Source organism: Acomys russatus, chromosome 1, assembly GCF_903995435.1.
Source record: "Acomys russatus chromosome 1, mAcoRus1.1, whole genome shotgun sequence".
Taxonomy (NCBI): Eukaryota; Metazoa; Chordata; class Mammalia; order Rodentia; family Muridae; genus Acomys; species Acomys russatus.
Window position 1 is genome coordinate 54,384,694 of NC_067137.1, and position 19,802 is coordinate 54,404,495.

At 36.1% G+C, this 19,802-nt stretch overlaps 1 protein-coding gene across 7 annotated transcripts in view; it reads left to right on the plus strand.

The window, feature by feature from the left end:
- Immp2l (inner mitochondrial membrane peptidase subunit 2) overlaps positions 1–19,802 on the plus strand; it is an 835,266-nt gene that overhangs the window by 545,338 nt on the left and 270,126 nt on the right. For all 7 annotated transcript variants that reach the window (XM_051145157.1, XM_051145172.1, XM_051145189.1 and 4 more), the window contains one exon: positions 7,341–7,406. In XM_051145157.1, the coding sequence (XP_051001114.1) occupies positions 7,341–7,406 (66 nt within the window). The remainder of the gene's footprint in view (positions 1–7,340; positions 7,407–19,802) is intronic.

The following is a 19,802-nucleotide window of genomic DNA, read 5'->3' on the forward strand; positions in this document are numbered from 1 at the left end:
AAAAATCATTGCCATAATGCACATTAATTGATTTTACATAATCAAAGCTGACTTACTAATAAGAACAATTGCATTCTATGCTTATTAAATTTCTCTTAGTTAAGTTATCGTTAGTAAAAGTAAAATATTTTATATTGTAGCAAGAACATTCATAAGTCATAGTACATATTGTATTGCTTCATCAGGACTATTATAATATATTTACTTGACTAAGGTCTGAAACACTAAGTTGCTCCTGCCACTAGGAACCTCGCTGGAATTTCTCCATTATTCTGTGAAACATTGTGTTTTTACTCCGGCTTGATTCAAGTGGGGCATGCTTTGTGAAAATAACCATAGTAGACTACTCAGCATTTCCATGCTCCTACCCCCTATAAAATGAGAGGACATGCACCCCAGTGTGTAGATGTCTAGTTCCCAGCACAGTTTTCTGTCAGAATGACAAGCTCCTCTTGCTGTCCAGGATGCTTTTCACAGGACCACCCCTTCCCCTGCCAAAATACAAGTGTAGAAGGTGCATTTGGAGCATTCTCATAGGTTCTAGTCACCATATGCATGTTCCTTTGTAACTGCTTCTGCCATTTGACTGGTGCATTTTCTGAGGTGTCATGGTGGCAGTGGTCGGTAGGGATTGAACATTTATAGTAGCATGGAGGACATATGAAATAAAACATTCTATAACTATTGGGTTATGAGTGCACCCAGAGAATAGAAAAGTCTGTAGTCTCTTTCATTCATACCATTCAAGTGTCACAAAGAGAAGTTAACAAGGGGCAGGGTATGTCAAATGCTGTTCTGGGTAAAAAGTTGTAAATATACTAATGAACACAAATGTGTTAAATCTTACCAGTGCATCTTTTAAAATTTGCATGTGCATGCAGAAAAGCATACACAAGTGAGAGTGAAGCAAGTGCATAGAACTGGATGCTGAAAAATATAATTTTGATTCTTGGTATCAGATAGTAAAGTGAAACTGACTTCAGTATGAATACTAGTATTATTCAGTGCGTATGTTTCCTTAGTTAATTATGTAATAAAAGTGAGCTAAGTAAGCCTTTACGATGTTTTGCCTTGCCCTTTATTGCAGCACAATATGGCAAGTCCTTTTGTTGGAGAATTTGAAAAAGAAGAGACTTTAAGTTTAAGAGAAGTGTGCTGTAACAATGATCTTAGGCTCTATGGGTTCTGCTCCTTCTTGAAGTTATTCTAGAATATATTCTCAAACTAGAGCACTTATTCAAGTTCTCTTGTGGTTATGTGATGTCACAGTCAGAAGTCAAGGTAGGATTTATAGAAATTCCTCCAACTCACCCTTAGTCACTGAACATTTGTGTGTCAGGCTTGTGGGACTCTGGCAGATTTGCTGTGTTGACTTCTTACTATTGCTGGGATTTTTTTTTATGCAAGAATAAGTTTGTAGTTATCTTCATATTTTAGAAAACCAAGAAGAAATTAGAATTTTTATGTAAAGTCTCCTATAGGCTTGTCTACCTCATTTTTTTTAAAAGTTCTATGGCAAAACCAAAACATTTCTACAACTCAGATTTAGCCATGTGATTTCTGGCTTGTGATCCAGTCTGCCCATCCCTCTATGATAACTGGAGCCCACTGCGCATTGGTTCCTACAGTCAGCAATCACTCACAGCTGAGGCAGAGCAGAGACAGCACTCACAGCCTCTTCTCACAAGCTGAACCTTTGCAGGACGTGAGTGCTATGCTGTAGTCACCAAGGAAACAGTCTAGCTGTAGAAATGGGCAAGATTAAAAGTAGGAAAGAAGAACCAAGATTTAGAAGTCTAGAGCTGAGGTGTTGCTCAATGGTAGACCAAATGCCTGGCTTATACAAGACTCTGGATTGGATCCCAAGCACCACAAACAAACAAGTGATTCAAAAGGTAATGAGACCTCACTCTTACATCTGTATCTTAATAACCCCTAATGTACATGGTATTTTTAAGTGCTCAGATTTATATTAGACTGTGGCCAATATTATTTATTTATTTATTTATTTATTTATTTATTTATCCCCCTTTCCCTTTTTAAAAAAGACAGGGTCTCACTATATACCTCTGACTGTTCTGAAATTCTATACAGACCAGGCTGGGCTTTAACTCACAGAGAACCACCTGCCTCTGCCTCCCAAGTGCTGGCATTAAGGTATGTCATTACATCTAGCCCCATGTGATTTCTAATTCAAAGGCTAAATTTGTAAAAACAAAACAAAACAAAACAAAATAATGACAACAACAACAAAAACTTCACCAGTCTGGAACCACAAAAATATAATCTTTCAACTCGCTGAAATGAAGTTTTATAATTTCAATACCAATCAAAGAACGTGTATGCCCAGTGCCAGTGTGAAGGCTTCTCTGTGACACCAAGATGAGGCAAGGTCATGAACTCAAAGAACGGTACATGTACTCGTTATAATTTCCATAACATGGCTCTCCCAGTGCATCAGCCAGAGGGACATGAACCGGCCTAAAGCAGTTACAGAGAATTTTGTGACCAAAGACATAGCTGCGTTTGGTCTGTCCTGCGTTAAAGAGTAACTTTTTAAAAAAATGATAACATTTTTATCACAGTAGAAAGTGAAATTCTTCAGAAGGTCATGGAGAATCCTGTCATGGCTCTTAGACCTTATTTCTTCTGACTGGAGCTTTACTCACACCAACCACAGCACTGAGACCCACAAAGTACAGGAAAAATATTATTCTTCTAATCCAGACCTCATGCCTGATTATGGTTATAACTCAGGTCCCAGAAATTAAAACTATAAAATATTGATATTATAAAAACATTAAAATTATAAATTTAAATGCAAATTTGAGTATTTATTGGGCAGCGTGCATTGCATTTCTGAAATAAGGGCCAATCTTTCATTTGTTATTTCTCATATTGTCTAGGAGACAGGCAAGTGGCCAAGAAAATTAAGACAAAGAGAAGTTTAATAAGTTTTATGATGCAAATCTGTAATAACTCTCTTACCACCACTACTTACATCAAAGTAATGCATTCAGCACCCTAATGATTAAAATATAGGTATGGATTTTAAGCAGTAATGGAATTAATGTTAGTAATAGCTTGTTTCATTATGAATTATTTGATTAGATTCATGAGTTTAATATTACATTAAAATTTATAAGTATGTTTAAAGTAGTAATTCATAAGACTTTAATTATATAGATGGTGAATTTTATGTATTCTATTTTGTATCATGATCTTAAAATACAAATTATATAAAATACAGATTACCTCTTAAGCATCTCAGAAGCCTAGAGATTGTTGGCACAACTTTTTTTTTTTTTAACAAATAGGCATTCTTTTCATATTATTTCATTAGTGGTAGTTGCTCAGTGTAAGTGGGAGATTTTGTAATTAGTTTGGGTATTACTTCCGCACTGGAGCATTTCTTCTTAGGTAACATCATATGCTGCAAAAATTGCCATTTACTAAAGCATCTTCCTGATAAGCGAAAAATCTAGCCATTAAAAATTTAATATAACTCCCTGCTTTCTGTTTTAGATTCCTCCTGATCATCTCCAGTAAAATAAAATACACATTTTTTTCTTTCAGTAATTACAGACTAATGCTGAATTTCTGATAATAACAGCAACGTTTTCTGATTTACATGTCTAAATCACACGTTTGGTTGAAATTTTCACCGTAATAGTGTTTTATTTTGTTTTGTTTTGTTTTAATGAACGTAGGCTCCTTTCTGTGTTTAGTGCATGTTTATAATTGTAACATCTTCTTGCTGAATCTTTCCTTTAATGAGGATGTAGTGTCTTTCCCTAACTCTTCTGATTAGCTTTGGTTTGGAGTTTATTTTGTCAGATAGTCACACTTGATTGCTTCTTGAGTCCTTTTGCATGGAGTGTCTTTTTCCATTCTTTCCTCCTGATATCAGAACTGTCCTTGATGGTGAGGTGTGTTTCTTAGATTCAGCTGAAAAATGGACCCAGTTTAATCCAGGGTTAATCTATGTCATTTGATTGGGAAATTGATACCATTAATATTGAGTTATTAATTGGCAATGTTTATTTACTCTTCTTATTTTGGTATGGTGGTAGTTTGGTTTTTTATCCTTTTTTGATTTTTTAAATTTACTTTCCTGAGATAACTTATTTCCTGTGGCTCGTGTGTAGTTAACCTTTTCAGATTGAAGTTTTCCCTCCAATGCTTTCTATAGAGCTGGAAAGGTAGATAGAAATTTCTAAAATTTGGTCTTATCATTTTTTTTTCTCCATTGATTGTGATTGATACTTTTCTGAGAATAGTTTGGTTTGGTTTGACATCTGTGGTCTCTTAGAGCCTGTGACCCAATGGTCCAGGCCCTTTTGGCTTTTAGAATCTTTCTTGATAAGTGAGGTATAATTCTAATGAGTGTGCCTTTATTTGTTACTTAGCCTTTTTTCTCTTACAGCTTTTAATATCCTTTTATTTTGGTAGTTAGTATTTTGATTATTATTTGTTACTGTGGAACTTCTTCCCTGGTCCTGTTTGCGTGTGTGTATGTGTGTGTGTTTACTGTATGCTTTTGTGCCTTCTGGGCACCATCTGCTTTTGATGGAGAAATTGATTTCTTAAAAATACTTTATGTGTCTTTGATCTGGGCTTCTTCTCCTTTCACTATACCTATATACCTATTATTTGTAGCTTTGGTATTTTCATATTGTCCTAGATTTCCTGGATGTCTTGATCCTTAATTTTTTGAGACCTAACATTTGAGCTATCCACTTCTTCCACCTTATCCTCAAGACTTAAATTCTTTGTTCTGTGTCTTATAATCTGTTGGTGAAGTTTATCACAGAGGTTTTTGTTTTACATCCTAAGTTATTCATTTCCACTTTTATTTCACTTTGAGTTTTCTTTAATGATTTTATTTCTTTGTTAAATTATAATGGGAATATTTTTGTTAGTCCATTAATTGTTTGTGTTTCCACAGTCTTCATTAAGGCATTTATTTATATCCTTTTATAGGTCCTGGAGCATACTCATAATTATTACATTGAAAGTCCTTGTCTTGTATACCAGGTGCAGTGCTTTCCACAGAGATTATTGCAATAGGATTGCTGGCTTCTGTAATAGGAATATTGCCTTGATTATTCATGTTTGTGTTTTTGTCCAGTGATCAGAGCCTGTGGAGTTATAAAACGTATGTTTTTCTTGATGTAGCTGTCTAGTCTTGTCTTTGATGGATGTGTGTTCTTTGCTTGTTGTTGACCACTCTGGGTGCTAGGCAAGGGTGGTGCTTGTGGGGCCCCTGGAAGATTATTGCTGTGAGTAAGTGTGTGACACAAAGGACTGTAGATGGGTAGAAGGAGATGCTCAGTTTGATAATGAGAAAGAGCCAGGGCATCTTGGGTCACCAGCAAGAGATGGAGTCCCTAGGAAAGAGAGGTGAGGAGGAAGGTGGGGATTCTTCAGGCTAGCTGCAGTAGGAATAAGAGTAAGTCTGGAGAGACTAAAATGAAAACATCTTCTAAACAGTCTTAAGTTGCTTTGTACAGAGAATCCAGTTTCTATTGCTTAAAGGTACCAGAACCCCTCAAGTTAGATTTAAACACTAAACTTGTCGAAAATAGTTACTCAATTTGTTGAAAGAGACCAGTCAACACCCTGATCCTTCAAAATAAAGAATATTCATGGTCATGTGAAAGTAATTGCAGCTATTTACATAATTTTATATTCTCTGTAAGATATATTGTGAGATATAAATTGTAGTGTAACTCCTTTGGTTCAGAACACACTTTCAGTTTTTCTGTTCTTTTTATATTTTCATGTTTACATTCCTTTTAAAAAGCATTTTAATTCAAAATGTGAATTGACATGAAAATATTTTATCTCTGGCTGATTCTCAAGTATAGATTAAGTGATCATTTATATGATATATGATCTGTTCCTTGAAACAAGTCTGTTAAGTTGGAGTTTTAAAAGGATAGGAGGTTACCAAGAAGAGACTTGATACCCTATGAGCATATACAAGGGGAGGAGGTCCCCTTCAGGAACAGTCATAGGGGAGGAGAGTAAGGAGAAAATGGGAGGGAGGGAAGAATGGGAGAATACAAGGGATGGGATAACCATTGAGATGTAACAAGAATAAATTAATAAAAAATTTTAAAAAATGTTATCAGCAGGAAATTGTCCATATTACGATGGAGTTTCTATCCATTGTTGCAGAACATACTCCTCCTATATCTAGCAGCTTCAGTCAACAGACAATGATGCATAATTCTGGAGGACAGCCTATGTGGACACATTGGTCCAGGGTTACTGGAGGAGTACAGTTAAGCTGTTGCTAAGAACAAAAGATTCTCCAGCCTTGGCTGGACTAAAGGACAAGCTTCTGCGCTAGTGCTGCAATTTGAGCAAACTGAATCCTTCCCCATGTGACCATCTCTACAGGGCCATTCAGGACAGAAGTTGTGTCCTGCAGTTGAGGACTAGAGAAGCTCAAGGTGAATGAGAAAGACTTTTTATAACCAAATCTCAAAAATTATATAGCCATCCTTTCCCATACTCTTTTGACCTCACAGATCAATCCTAGTCTAATGTGGGAATATATTTTCTAGTGGATGTGGAGATTTATTTAAATAGTGTTTCTTTGAATAAAAATTTTCCATCACAAAGGAGATTAAATATAAAATATCTTTTTAACTATATCAAAATCTGTCAATTTCTTTTAACTGTCAGGAGCACTGTTTATCTCTGTGAATTCTATAATCATTAAATTGCTGAACTTCAAAATGATTTAAAGGCATCATTGTTTTCTGGAAGATCCTCTTTTAATTTTAAAATGACATAACTGATAACATTTATAGAATCTCACCAGTTCAAAGACATGTCTGGGTTTTGTTTTTTTTTTTTTTTATAAATCTTTTTCTTGTAAATACCTATCTTTAATAATAATACTAATTCTAATAATCTTTATCTCTTAATATCTAAGTTGTTTATCCTCCTTGTTATATGGGGCTTCATGTTACCCAGGCAGCCTGGAACTTGCTATGTATGGAAGGATCCCGCTTCTGCTGCCTCCACCTCCATGTTCTAGGATTACCAGACTGTACCACATTTGCTATATTCCTTGTGTTTTTCAATTTTATTAAGTTTTGCTATGGCTTCTTCATTCTCCAGATATTTAAAAAAAAATACATAATAATCTCAATAGTATCTCAGGTCATGTGAAACCCAAGTAAGAATGATGTCATACCATGGATGCAAAGAATTCTGTAGTAATTGTATTACAGCTGATTTGATTTGATTGATCAGTTCTTTTTTTCTCTCTCTTAAAATAACAGAAAAATATATGATTGTACAACCTTATTTTTTTATCCTAGGTCTCCTAAAAACCCAGAACAGAAAATCATTAAGAGAGTGATCGCTCTTGAAGGAGATATTATAAGGTAGGTGCACAAACTACTGTTTTTAACTTAAAATTTAGTTTTTGAAATTTATTTTTGAATCATTATTTGAAATTGAAGTAAAAAATACCTTGAGATCCTGTATTTGGGACACACTTCCCTTGGGCCTCTCCTTTCGTGCACATCAGTAACTATTCAGGATGGAAGGTGTATATGCCTTTACTAAGCATATCGTTGTCCTTAAATCATCCAACATAGGATAATTATTAATTAATTAAACCAAGCTTAACCACATACTCTCACCATTAAACCACTGCTTTCAGGTATCAATGCTAGCATAATTATTTTTAACATTGTGACCTCAATTTCCATTATAGAAAATTTCAAGAACATTTAATTATTTTTTAATCCAAAACACAAGCTCATAGGACTTTTCTATAACCATAGAGATAAGGACAAGTTGGATAGGAAGTGAAACATGCGTTTCTGGGTTCATAATGAGTGTTAAAACTGGAGACAACACTGGAATAATCAAGAGTTTGAACAACTGATAGTAAAGTTTCATTTATTGCATTTATAAACAATATTTAGAATGTGTACAAAGACCATGAGTGTGTGATGCACTTCATTTGGATTGCCTACTTTAAGTAATGTGTAGCCAGGTGTACACAATATAAACTGACAAATGCCTTGACATTTATATTCAAAAAGTTTTCTGATCCTGTTTCCACCCAAAACTCCCTCCTAAAAATATATGTTAATGATGACATAAGCAAAACAAACTAAAAGAAAAGAGCCCCTGTCAGTTCTACAACAGCATTGAGATCAACAGTGAAAAGGTGGCCTGAGCATCCTTTGAGTCCCCAAGACCCACCCATTTTTGGGTTCTATGAGATCAAAATTACTTTTTTCATAACCAGAATATGTCATTTGTTTTCTTTTTCTTCGGCTGTCATTGTATTGTGCATATAGGATGGACTTTTCCAGATGTGTGATATTGTCATAGACTGAATAAAAAAGCAGATGTAGCAACCCTGCTAGCATCTTTACACCGAGAATTAAAAACATTTACAAGGCTCCTCAGGGTTCACCACACTGACCCAGGTAACATTGGTTAGAGGTCAGGAAGCGGTGTGCCGAAGCAAGAGGCACCCGCAGCAGCAGCAGCACCCATGACCAAACAGTGACTGTGGAAGAGCTATGTACTCCAGCCGCACTGAGCTGCGCAAACTGTATATAGTACACCGTGTGTAAAGTTTAAGCTTAGTAGAGGTGGTCACATCACTTCTGCTGGTTTGGGCTTCATTGTATCTGAACGGGTGTAACGGGCCTCGCGGTGGGGGGAGCAGTAATGAAATGCATGTATGGCCTTGGGACTGGTGTCATGTAAGCATTCCTCATGTATGATAGTGTTTTGCACAACTTTCTGTTGATTCAAAAGGCATGAAATGAGTGTAAAGTTATGAAATGAGACGACATTCCTCATGTATGATAGTGTTTTGCACAACTTTCTGTTGATTCAAAAGACATGAACTGACTGTAAAGTTATGAAATGAGATGACGTGTGCTAAGCACGGTTCCGTGTTCTCTGGGTATGCGGCGCTGGTAAAATCAGAATGGATACACAGGGCTTCACTTGCTCTTCTAAGAACTGATGCAGGTGCATCCTAAGGTTACAATTTAACAGGATACTGTGTTGGGTTCTTTCAACTGTTAAAATATATCAGAAATTTAAAAATTAAAAAAAAAAAAAAAAACATTTACAAAAGCATCTAATATGTCCTCTGCTTACCTTTTTACGACTGAAAAGCTGATTTTTATTTAAAAATATTTTGATAGTATAAGATTTACTGCTTATTAAATTCAACCAATATTTTAAAAACTCATTCAATATTTATGCATGTATACAATGTGTTCTAACCAAGTCAACTTCTTTTCCCTCCCCTCCAACTCCATCCCTATCACTTGAACTACTTTTCCCTCTCAAAGTCATGTGTTCTCTTTTTTTTTTCCACTTTTTTTTTTAAAGTAAAATATAGTAGGGAGACCATAATCAGTAATAAGTAGTTTAGTATAAAAGTGTTTTGTTGTCACTTCCAAGGGAGAATGCATATGTTCAAAGAACCTGGTGGCTTTCTTTTTCTGTTTGTAAGAGTTGTTCCAGGATTCTGATTTCTTTCAGAAACAGAGGCAGGTATAAACTTGAAAACCTGTTCATCCCCCAAGTATAAATACCCAAACACACTTTTAGTGTCTAGAAAGCAGTGTGTGAGTGTGATGCAGTCTCATTAAGGAATGAATCAGCAACCTTTAAAATACTGTTAAGTGAATGAAATGAGTCACAAAAGACTACAAATTATGATTCCTTCTATGAAATGTTCAGAATAAATAAATGTACAAAACCAGAATAGGTTAGGGATTCCCACAGGCATGGGAGAGGGGGAATGTAGAGACCGTTAATGGGTAGGTTATTTGCTTGTATTAAAGAGGTGCAGAAATATCCTAAAGTGTAGTGTGGTAACAGTTGTACAGTTGGATGTGCAATCATTAATGAGCTGCTCATTTTAAGTGGGTAGATTATACAGTATCTGAACTGCATCTCAACAAAGCTATTCTCACAATACAAAAATAGTCACCAAAACAATGCACATTTTATCCATGTAACACAATCTAACAAAATGAAGAATGTCAATGAATCATTTTTTCATTATAATACACAGTGATTTTGCCATTTCTCATCGTGAATCACTAGCTGTGTAGTCAGTAATGTGAGAAGATTACAGAAGTCTACACAGGATGAAACTCCACAGCAGACCTCTGAGGAGACATTAAGTGTTGTTCTCCTCCTTCAACAAGTCTATATTGGGTTCTTACCGCAGAGGCAGACAGAGTGGAGGCAGGAAGATGAACCAGGGTGGGAGGAGTCACCTTCATCTTAGTTATTGCTGATACCCATGCATATGAAGCCTATAAATGGATCCCAGAGTCTGTATCCCCGTTTCTCCCTTTCTGGACCTCAGTCATGGAGCAATGAATGATACAAAGAGGAAGGACTTAGAGTCAAGATTTAATTCCAATGTAAAGTCTTTTTGAGAAACTTGTTTATTGATTAATTAGAAAAATAAACATTCTTTATTTCTTCATGCCTTTAAGAGGATAGAAAACATTTCTTTTCTTTGAAACCGTGGCCCCTCCTTGTCCTACACTCCCTGAGCTTTAAAACTACTGAATGGATACACACCTACAGTGGTTTCTAACAGCCTTGAATCATGTTAAGGGGACAGACAACAAGAGAGTAAAACATTTACTGATGAACTTACTTATTTGGGGGGGGGGTCCTTTCTTGCAACTAGATATTTGAAAAATGATTGGAATATGCTCCCTATAAGCCACAAGGAGACATTAGCCTAACAGTGCCACCCTCCCCATGACACACATGGCTTTGAGACTAGACATGGCCTTTCCAGTCCTAGCTTAGCTTGGATATTACTGAATTTTCTAAAAGGCAGTCTAAAACCAAATGTGAATTTAACATTTGCTTTCTTGGAAAAAAATTGTTATTTTTCCAAAGAGAGTTTTAAAAAGGCCTTTGAGATTTCAGTATACATACCATGAGTACTATTTTGAATTTAAAACCACTGATAATCAGAGGGAAGCATGCATTCATGAACTTTTCAGAGGTCAAACCCACTGTTAAAGGCTCAACCCAGTATTCTATCTACTTAGTGTTCTGTTAGCTAAGTTTCCTCTGGTTATATGTATTGAAATGTAGCTTTAAGAGTACTAGTTGTGGAGATAAATTGAGGAGATAAGGGGAGTAGTTACCAACAATGAGCTCCCTTAAGAATAGCAAAGGGAAAAAGAAGACTAGCAAAGGGGCTGGAGAGATGGCTCAGTCATTAAGATTACTGGCTGCTCTTCCTGAGGTCCTGAGTTCAATTCCCAACACCCACATGGCAGATCCAATGCCCTCTTCTGATTTGCAGATGTGCATGCACACAAAACATATATAAAGTATATTTTTAAAAAAGAGTAACAAGGGACGAACACTACAACTCCCAGTTTCATTCAGTTCTGCCCTGCATCCCATTGCTATTTCTCTGTCTTTGTACTGTATTCTCTGTCTCAGTTGTCTTTTTTTCAATTTTTTCGTTTTTATTGTTTCTTTTTTAATGTATACATTTATATTATTACACATGAATAAAATAAAATACATACAGCATGAAGACACGAGACAATCAGGAATTATATAAATGTTACATTCATAGTATTTGCCTATTTGTATTTGACAAACTTGAAGTAACATATTTCCTATCTTGTTGGGTCTAAATTTCTGAATGAAGGTCAAGATCTATCATATCTCATCATTATTAACTTAAAACATCTATCTTGATGTAAAAACATCTTAACCCCTCACCTACTAAGCTTAATTGTAAGACTAACCTATCTGGTCTTCAACCTCATCCGAGACTTGAGAAGGAATAAAACTTAAATACCTGAGTGACCCAGAAGTGCAGATGAGCAGCTTCCAAAATTATACCATGACTGAGACACTTTGCTGCCTAAACAGTTACTCAATACTCTCTATAATGTTGGAGCATCATCTTCAGGCTTCTGGCTCAATATATCTGACAGACATATTTGCGAGGCAGGAACTATTGAGGACTTGCTTACCCTGTCTTGGCAGTTTGGCTATCAACTCTGTGTGCATCTAAACTTGCCTATGTTTAGGCAGAATTCTGTCTGTGGCAGTAATGAGGACATTTTGGCTGGTGGCTGTTTTGCAATATTTGAAGCCAACTCTATAAGGAGGTTCTTTGATGGTCATCATCTTCTTTGAGGCAGGCTGGGTGTTGCCAGGAGTTAACATGTCTTGTTGTTAAAGAACCTTCAGAAAAATAAAAGCATCTTTAAATTCTGTAGGTCTCTGAGGCGTTTGAAGACCTTATGTAACTATTTTACCTTATATCTATAGAATCAAATCTATCTATTAGACTTAGAATATATATTCTTGTGATAAAATTAGACTAATATTTGATATGGACACCTCTGGTGAGTCTTGATTCCATTTATTTAATGATCATTGACCTAGATATTAGAGAGACATAAGTGAATAAAAGAGACACTTAGCTTTTATTTGCATAAATTCTTTTTGTTAGGAATGGACAGGGAGTCTATGTATTCATGCATGAGCATAGTTAAGTAAGAACAGGTGAGAAATAGGAATAAAGAGGGGGAGATTTTAGGTAAGGTATTTATTGCAAACATCTCTAGGATTTGGGAATTAAAAGAAGGAGACAGTGAACCACAGTTGGTAGAGGAAAGGTAATCAAATCAAAGAAACAGCCAATGTAAGCCTGAGATGGATACAAATTAGGTGAGAGTTCAAGGTCTTGCAAGAAGCCGCATTCCAACGATGAAATCTGAGATGACAGATAAGTTCTTAGAGGCTTGCAGAACAAGGTTCAGGGCTCAGGCAAGGACTTCAGTTTGATTGTAGTAGGTGCCAGCCAGGTATTTTTAACGGATTGCTGTCTGCTATGTGCAAAAGATTAGATATCCACAGTGTGACTCTGAAAACTACTCAGAATGTTCTTTCTTGACAAAATGCAGTCAAGCTTCTCATGAGAATCGTTAAGGGCCTTTGTTTATGGCATGCATGATGACTGCTTTGATTTATTTCCAGTGACCCAGATAAAAGCAGTCACATTATTTATAATCCACTGGTTATGATTTATATTGACAAAATGAAATATAGAATTTGAAGTATTTGTTCATCGAGTTCAGCCAACACCTACAATTGGAAATAAGGGACTTTGAGAGGTCTGGATTTCGTATCTTAATGTCAACATTGATTAAGAACACAAGGTGACTTTTTGGATTCTCTGAAGCTCATAACTAGGAAAGTACTTGTTTTTGTAATGTTGACCCCACTGTGTATTCTTATCTTTGACAGTAACAGTGAGAAGCTGATGAAAGTAGTATTCAGACATATTTATTAGTTCTACCATAGCTATTTGTTTTTTCATACTAGTTAGAGAAGCACTGTTTCAGAAAAGCATTAAATGAATAAAAATACCCCCACAAAACTGCAACACATTGACAAGAATCAGCCACAGTTGAAATGTCAGAAGCATCTTCTCTGCCCAGTCAGCAGTGAGGCCTTGTACAGGTCCCTTCTTTTAGAACTTGGGTTTTTATCACGTAGTTAGCAATGTCCATGAAGTGAGCATATGGATTTTAACCATATAACTAACTTATCACCTAAACCATGACACTCCGGAAGGGAAAGAGATTAGTATCAACTATGCATTGGCCTCATCAACATAATCCAGAACTGCCGAGATAGACCACAGCAAGCAGAAGCCTGAGGAGAGAAGTGTAATCCACTTTATCATCCACTCCACAAAAATTATTTGATTTGATGTTGTTCCTGGCCTTCCTCATTCAGAAGAATCCTAAAACATGTCCCCCAGAAGAAGAATAATTTCTAGGCTTCAGGAAGGAACAAGATAAAGGGTCACTTTCTGCTGGACAAAAACAGAATTGACATTGCAGAACAAGTGGAGGCAGGCAATCATGGACCTTTTTTTTTCACTGAAAAAATATTTACATGATAATTGTTTTCCAAGTTGAAAGGCTATATTAGAAAATATCAAAACACCCTCATTTATTAAAAAATAAGTCTAGTATTAGCAAAATAAAAATCTACTGAATCACTAGAAATGAAATGTTTTAAAGGCATTGATTTTAAATGGACTGTTGAAGATATGGAAATCGATGTTGGCCTATCACAGAGTGTTGCATAACACTATTTTCCAGCAAATGGTTAAGCATTATAAGAAAAAACAGAACTGCATTAAATTTTCCACAGTAAAACTGTATGATGCTTTTTAAATAACATCATTGTGGTTGTGGTTGGTGTACCAGCTCAGAATAATAGAAATCTAATGTGTCTGTATGGCTGGCCTTGAAGAGCATACATTGGTTTTAGTATTTTTTATAATTTAGGAATTAGAGATGCCTTCTGTCCTGAAAGAAAAAAAAATGCAAACAAACTTCTGTTCAGGACTCTGATGAAGACTGGTGGGTAAAATGTTTTGGAGCATGCAAGCTAATAGATATTAGTTCTCAAATGGAATCAGAATGGGTGGTTCTGGAAAGAACAGAGAATATTTACAGCCTGTCCGTAGTCCTTGGTAACCTGAGCAGGAAGTTTTCAGAAAACTCCAAGGTCCTTTAGCCTGGTTGACTTTGATCCATGAATTATTCTGCAACCACAATGGCATTGTACATTCTAATTTAATACTAGGCTCTGACTGGTGATGCTTGAACACTTAAAGCAAGTGCCTTGGGCTTTAGTTAACCTAGTGTAGAAATTGTAAATGCAATGCAGAAGCTTTTACTTTCTTCTTTACTACGTTTGTTGACAATCCCTGCCTTTATAGAATAGGACCTAGGGGACTTTTTATATTGATATTATTGAATCAGTGCATAAAAATGAAGTTCCTAATAAAAGTATGTTTTAGCAATTGACAGTTTTTTTCTAATTATGGGAGAGAGAGAGAGAGAGAGAGAGAGAGAGAGAGAGAGAGAGAGAGAGAGAGAGAGAGAGAGAGAGAGAGAGAGAGAGAGAGAGAGAGAGAGAGAGAGAGAGAGGGGAGAGAGGAGAGAGAGAGAGAGAGAGAGAGAGAGAGAGAGAGAGAGAAGAGATTGAGAAAGGAGGCTTTTACAATGTTGGTCTTAATTTTTATCTCAAAATTATTCCCATAATCAGTTTAGCAATATAAGGATTATTAGAGGCATATAGCAAACATTTGAACACTGAACTTAGAAATGTGACACTTGCTGAAAGTCTGTAAACTATTTAGATCATTTCCCTGTTGCTCTAATGGTGGCCCTTATTACTATGGTGGTATTCCACCCACCTGCCAGTGGTTTCCCTAAATAGTTTTGTATTCTAATATCTCCTGTCTCTAACAGAATTCTTTCTTAGGTACAAAATCTTCATTTTTATTCATTCTTAAAGTGATGCCTCCTTACTCATTCAGTGTGGCAGAGATTCTGTGGGCATACACAATGGACTCCAACTATCTTGATTTAGATTCCAGAAGTGCCTCTGCCTATGTTACCTTGACAAATTACCTAAATCTACAAAATTAATTTTCCTCATCTGTAAACTTGACATTCTCATAGCATACACTCCATAGAACCTTCTTGAAAAATCATATGAAATAACTGTTATAACATGATTGGTACAAAGCCCAGGACATAGTATGTTCTTTATATGCCAGATTGTAGCTGTAGTGATGATTTAATAGTTCTTTAATGAGTGCCTTGTATTTACTGTTTCTAGATGCTATTGAGTTTCAGCGTTAGAGATGCTAAATGTCATAAGTAACTCTTTATGAACCTTTATAAACCCTTTTGAAAGTTTATAGCAAGACAACAGTGACAACAGAAGAGATACTATGTAACAAGAGAATTGTTATGGCGGAGATGTGCAGAAGCCTCTGGAGACTGTGGGTCAGGGTGGGTTAGGAGGGGTTATCTGATGGGTCGGAGGAGCTGGGGTATGCTGATCAAAACTGGAGGATATAAGAAGTGAGAAAATATATGTTTCCCTTCTTAGCTGCGAAGAAGTGCATGGTTGTTCCAGAAAGTTCAGATACCATTGGAACATATAAGACAACAAGAGAGGTTTCTCTCTTTCTTTTACCTCTAATCCTGCCCCTAGAAATATATGTCTGTTATCTATCTTTCTAATCCACATCTCATAGAAGTAGTTTGAAAGTGTGAGGAAAGTAGCTATACTATAGCTTTTTATTTTCAAATATTCTACAGACACATTTGATATTTCCTTTTTCTTTCTTTTTTTTTTTTTTTTTTTTTTGGTTTTTTGGTTTGTTTTGGTTTGTTTTGTTTTGGTTTTTTGAGACAGCATCTCTCTGTGTGATAGCCTTGGCTGTCCTAGACTCACTTTTTACACCTGGCTGGCCTCGAACTCACAATGATCCATCTGCCTCTGCCTCTGCCTCCCAAGTGCTGGGATTAAAGGCATGTGCAACCATGGCCTGGCTTTGAGATTTTCTTTAAGGACTTATATGTTCTATGTGTATGTTACACTTGCACATCTGTGTTGCTGCAATGTAGTAGTGTATCTCACAGAACACGTTTTGTAATTATTTATTAAGTGATAGTCCTACCAATAATAAACCTAAAAAGTCTATGGATATATTATTGGGTCACCATAGTATGCAATCTAGATAAACTATGCAGAAAATTAGGAGAAACAAAAATGAAATGAGTATTGAAGGACTTTCTCATAATTAGCATTATTCCCAGTAAGCTCGTGGTTTTGCCTTAGTGGTCAGTTTCTGACTTTGGTGCTCTTCTTGGGCCTCCTCTTACTTCTTTCTGATTGGTTTTGGGCTGTCATCCCTCATCCTCCAATACAGACATACCATGGGAAGGGCTCTGTGGAGAGTGATGTTCCTCATTAGCAAGCACATCACACTCAGGGATAGGTAGTTAACATTTGATCTCCTTTATTGTTGATTCACTTACATTTCTTAGTAGCAGGCCTTTCTAAAGATGTGAACTCCAAGTCAAATAGAAATACTGCCTTGAAATAGAGAATACTAACTTTTTGTGCACTACTTTGAACTAAATATTGATTTTTATTTTTTTTCTACCCACAGTAATGTAAGCTGTCAAATATTTTGAAAAGACATATAAGTGTAATTATCACTATAGGGTGCTCAAAAGATTGCCTTTTAAAATACCTTCTTGAAACAGAACTCAAGAAAAATATTTCAGCCTGAATAATAGCTAAGGAACAGATAGCACTTCTGACCTGGGCAACTCCCGTTAATCTTATTTAAGCTTACCTTTAACTGCTGGTCCTCTTCTGGAATGTTCAGAGGGAAAATTCAGATCACAGAACAAATACCCATACAAAATATTGACTGCATTATTTATAAATTCTTTTAAAATTTTACAATCTTATTTTTTTGGTACTTGTATTTAAGTACTTTTCAGTGACCTAACACAGTGAAAGGTTTATAAGGGTTATATACAGAGTCAGGACATGAAAAGGTCATTCCAGCTCTTTGTTTTTCAAGCCATATGACCTCAGCAGCTATTGACCTCTGTAAGTCTGATTTATTTATCTGTCCATTTTCAGGACTGATCTGAAGACCAAATAAGATAATGTACTGTTAATGTAAACTCACTGTCAACATAATTACCATGAACTCTCTATTTGACTTCCCCAAAGCTTAGTAGAATGTCTTCCTTGCCCACTTTAGAATATCAATATTTTGACGCTACTGTAGAAGTAATTCACGTGCTGCCATGTTAATATATACCTGCTGCACACGGTATGAATCTGAGCATGAGGGCACTCCTCTCACACAGCTGAAGTTTTACAGTCTTCAGTTAGCAGCTGATATCACCCTCCCCCCAGCTCCAGATTACCTCCATCCTACTCTCTGCTTCTAAGAGCTTAATCATTTCAGATAACTCAAATAAGTTCATCCGTGCAACAATATTTGTGTTTCTGTAATGAGCATATTGTACTTGGCATGAAATACTCAAGGATTATTCATGGCTTTGCATATGTGGGATTCTTGTTGCCCTTAAGGTTGAACATAAAACACATTTTCTTTATTTGATCATCTATTGATGGATATTTAGGTTTGTTTTACATTTCAGAATATTACATGATCTTATCCTATAGCCTGACTGACCTGGAACGTCCTACATTGTGATGTTTAGTCTAGGTTGTCAACTTGACTACATCTAGAATCAAATAAAACCTACCTGGCTGGTGTGGGTTTTCTTAATTAAATCATTTGAAGTGGGAAGACCTACTTTATTTTTTTAATATACTTTATTAATTTATTCATATTACATCTCAATTGTTATCCCATCCCTTGTTTCCTCCCATTCCTTTCTCCCTCCCATTTCCCCCTACTCCCCTCCCCTATGACTGTGACTGAGGGGGACCTCCTCCCCCTGTATATGCTCATAGGATATCAAGTCTCTCACTTTAATTCTAACCTTTTGAGGTGGGAAGATCCACCTTTAATATGGGCCACACCTTTCAGTGACAGCTTATATAAGATGTGGAAGAAGGAAGCTTTGGTTCTTTGCCTGCGTTCCTTCACTCTGGACTTCTTGGTATAGAGATTATTTCTTTGGCATTCAGGTTCCAATGTATATTAATGGCCAGTGGAGATATTCAGGCACGAGGACTGAACAACTAGTGGACTCTTGGACTTTGCATTGGGAGACAGCCATTGTCGGACTAGCTAGATCATAGTGTGCAAGCCAGTCTAATAAATATATGTATTTACTCTGTCAGCTCTGCTCCTCTAAAGAACGCTGATTGATACATATGTAGACCAGGTGGTATGGGAACTCACAGAAATTTGTGTGCTCCTGTCTTCTAACACTACATTTAAAGGTATGAGCCACTCTGCCCAGCATGAAGAATATTTATTGAACATAAATAATGTATCTTTGATTTCATATTTTAATTCTTTTAGAAAATACTGAAAAGTCACACTCACTGCTAGATCATATAGAACAGTAGTTGCCCACTTCAAGTCTACACTAAGCTTTAGTTAGACTCCCTATGGTTTCAGTTAAACATAGTCATTAAATCAGAAAATATTAATAATTAAGTCTAGACCTAGGGGTTTATTGTTACATTCTGCTTGTCCCAGCATGATAGACTGTCACAGCACCCTGCTCCACCATACATAAACCATCAGTCATGCCTGAGTCAGCACATCTACACTGTATGCAACCACCTGTAAGTTACTGAGCTGCCTAGTCAGCTCAACTACTTCAGCAGCAACTTTGGTCAAGTAATCCTTAGTTTACTTATGCAATAGTCACAAAATATAGCAGGAATAAGCAGTAGTTTAGATATATCAAAGAGGAGCTGTAAGATGCTTCCTGGAGGAAAAGAAAAATGTAAAGGATATTCTGGAAGAAAAAAAAATACCCATATAAATAATATTTTGTGTTATTTCATCATTCTTGTTAACATCTTATCACTCTTGAGTTAGAAGTTAAATTTAGTCATATATATGTATGTAAGAAAATACTAACTTATATTTAGTGATTGATATACTCTATAGTAATTCTATAGCTTCCTGTGTCTGGTGGGGCTCCCTGCAGATAAAGGAGACACGCCTTCTGCGATCTTTTTCTGTATTCTGGGAAGCCCTCATAGTATTATTTTGTATTCCCACCAGCCTTGTATCTTCAGTGGTAAAACCATCTTGTGAAAGAACAAAGCCGAAGGCATCCCACTTCCTGACTTGCTAATATATTGCAATGCTGCAGTAATTAAGCTAACAGTGTGAGTGTATGTTATATATAGGAGGTGCATGTAAGATGTTTCAGGTTTAAGAAAGGGGCTGA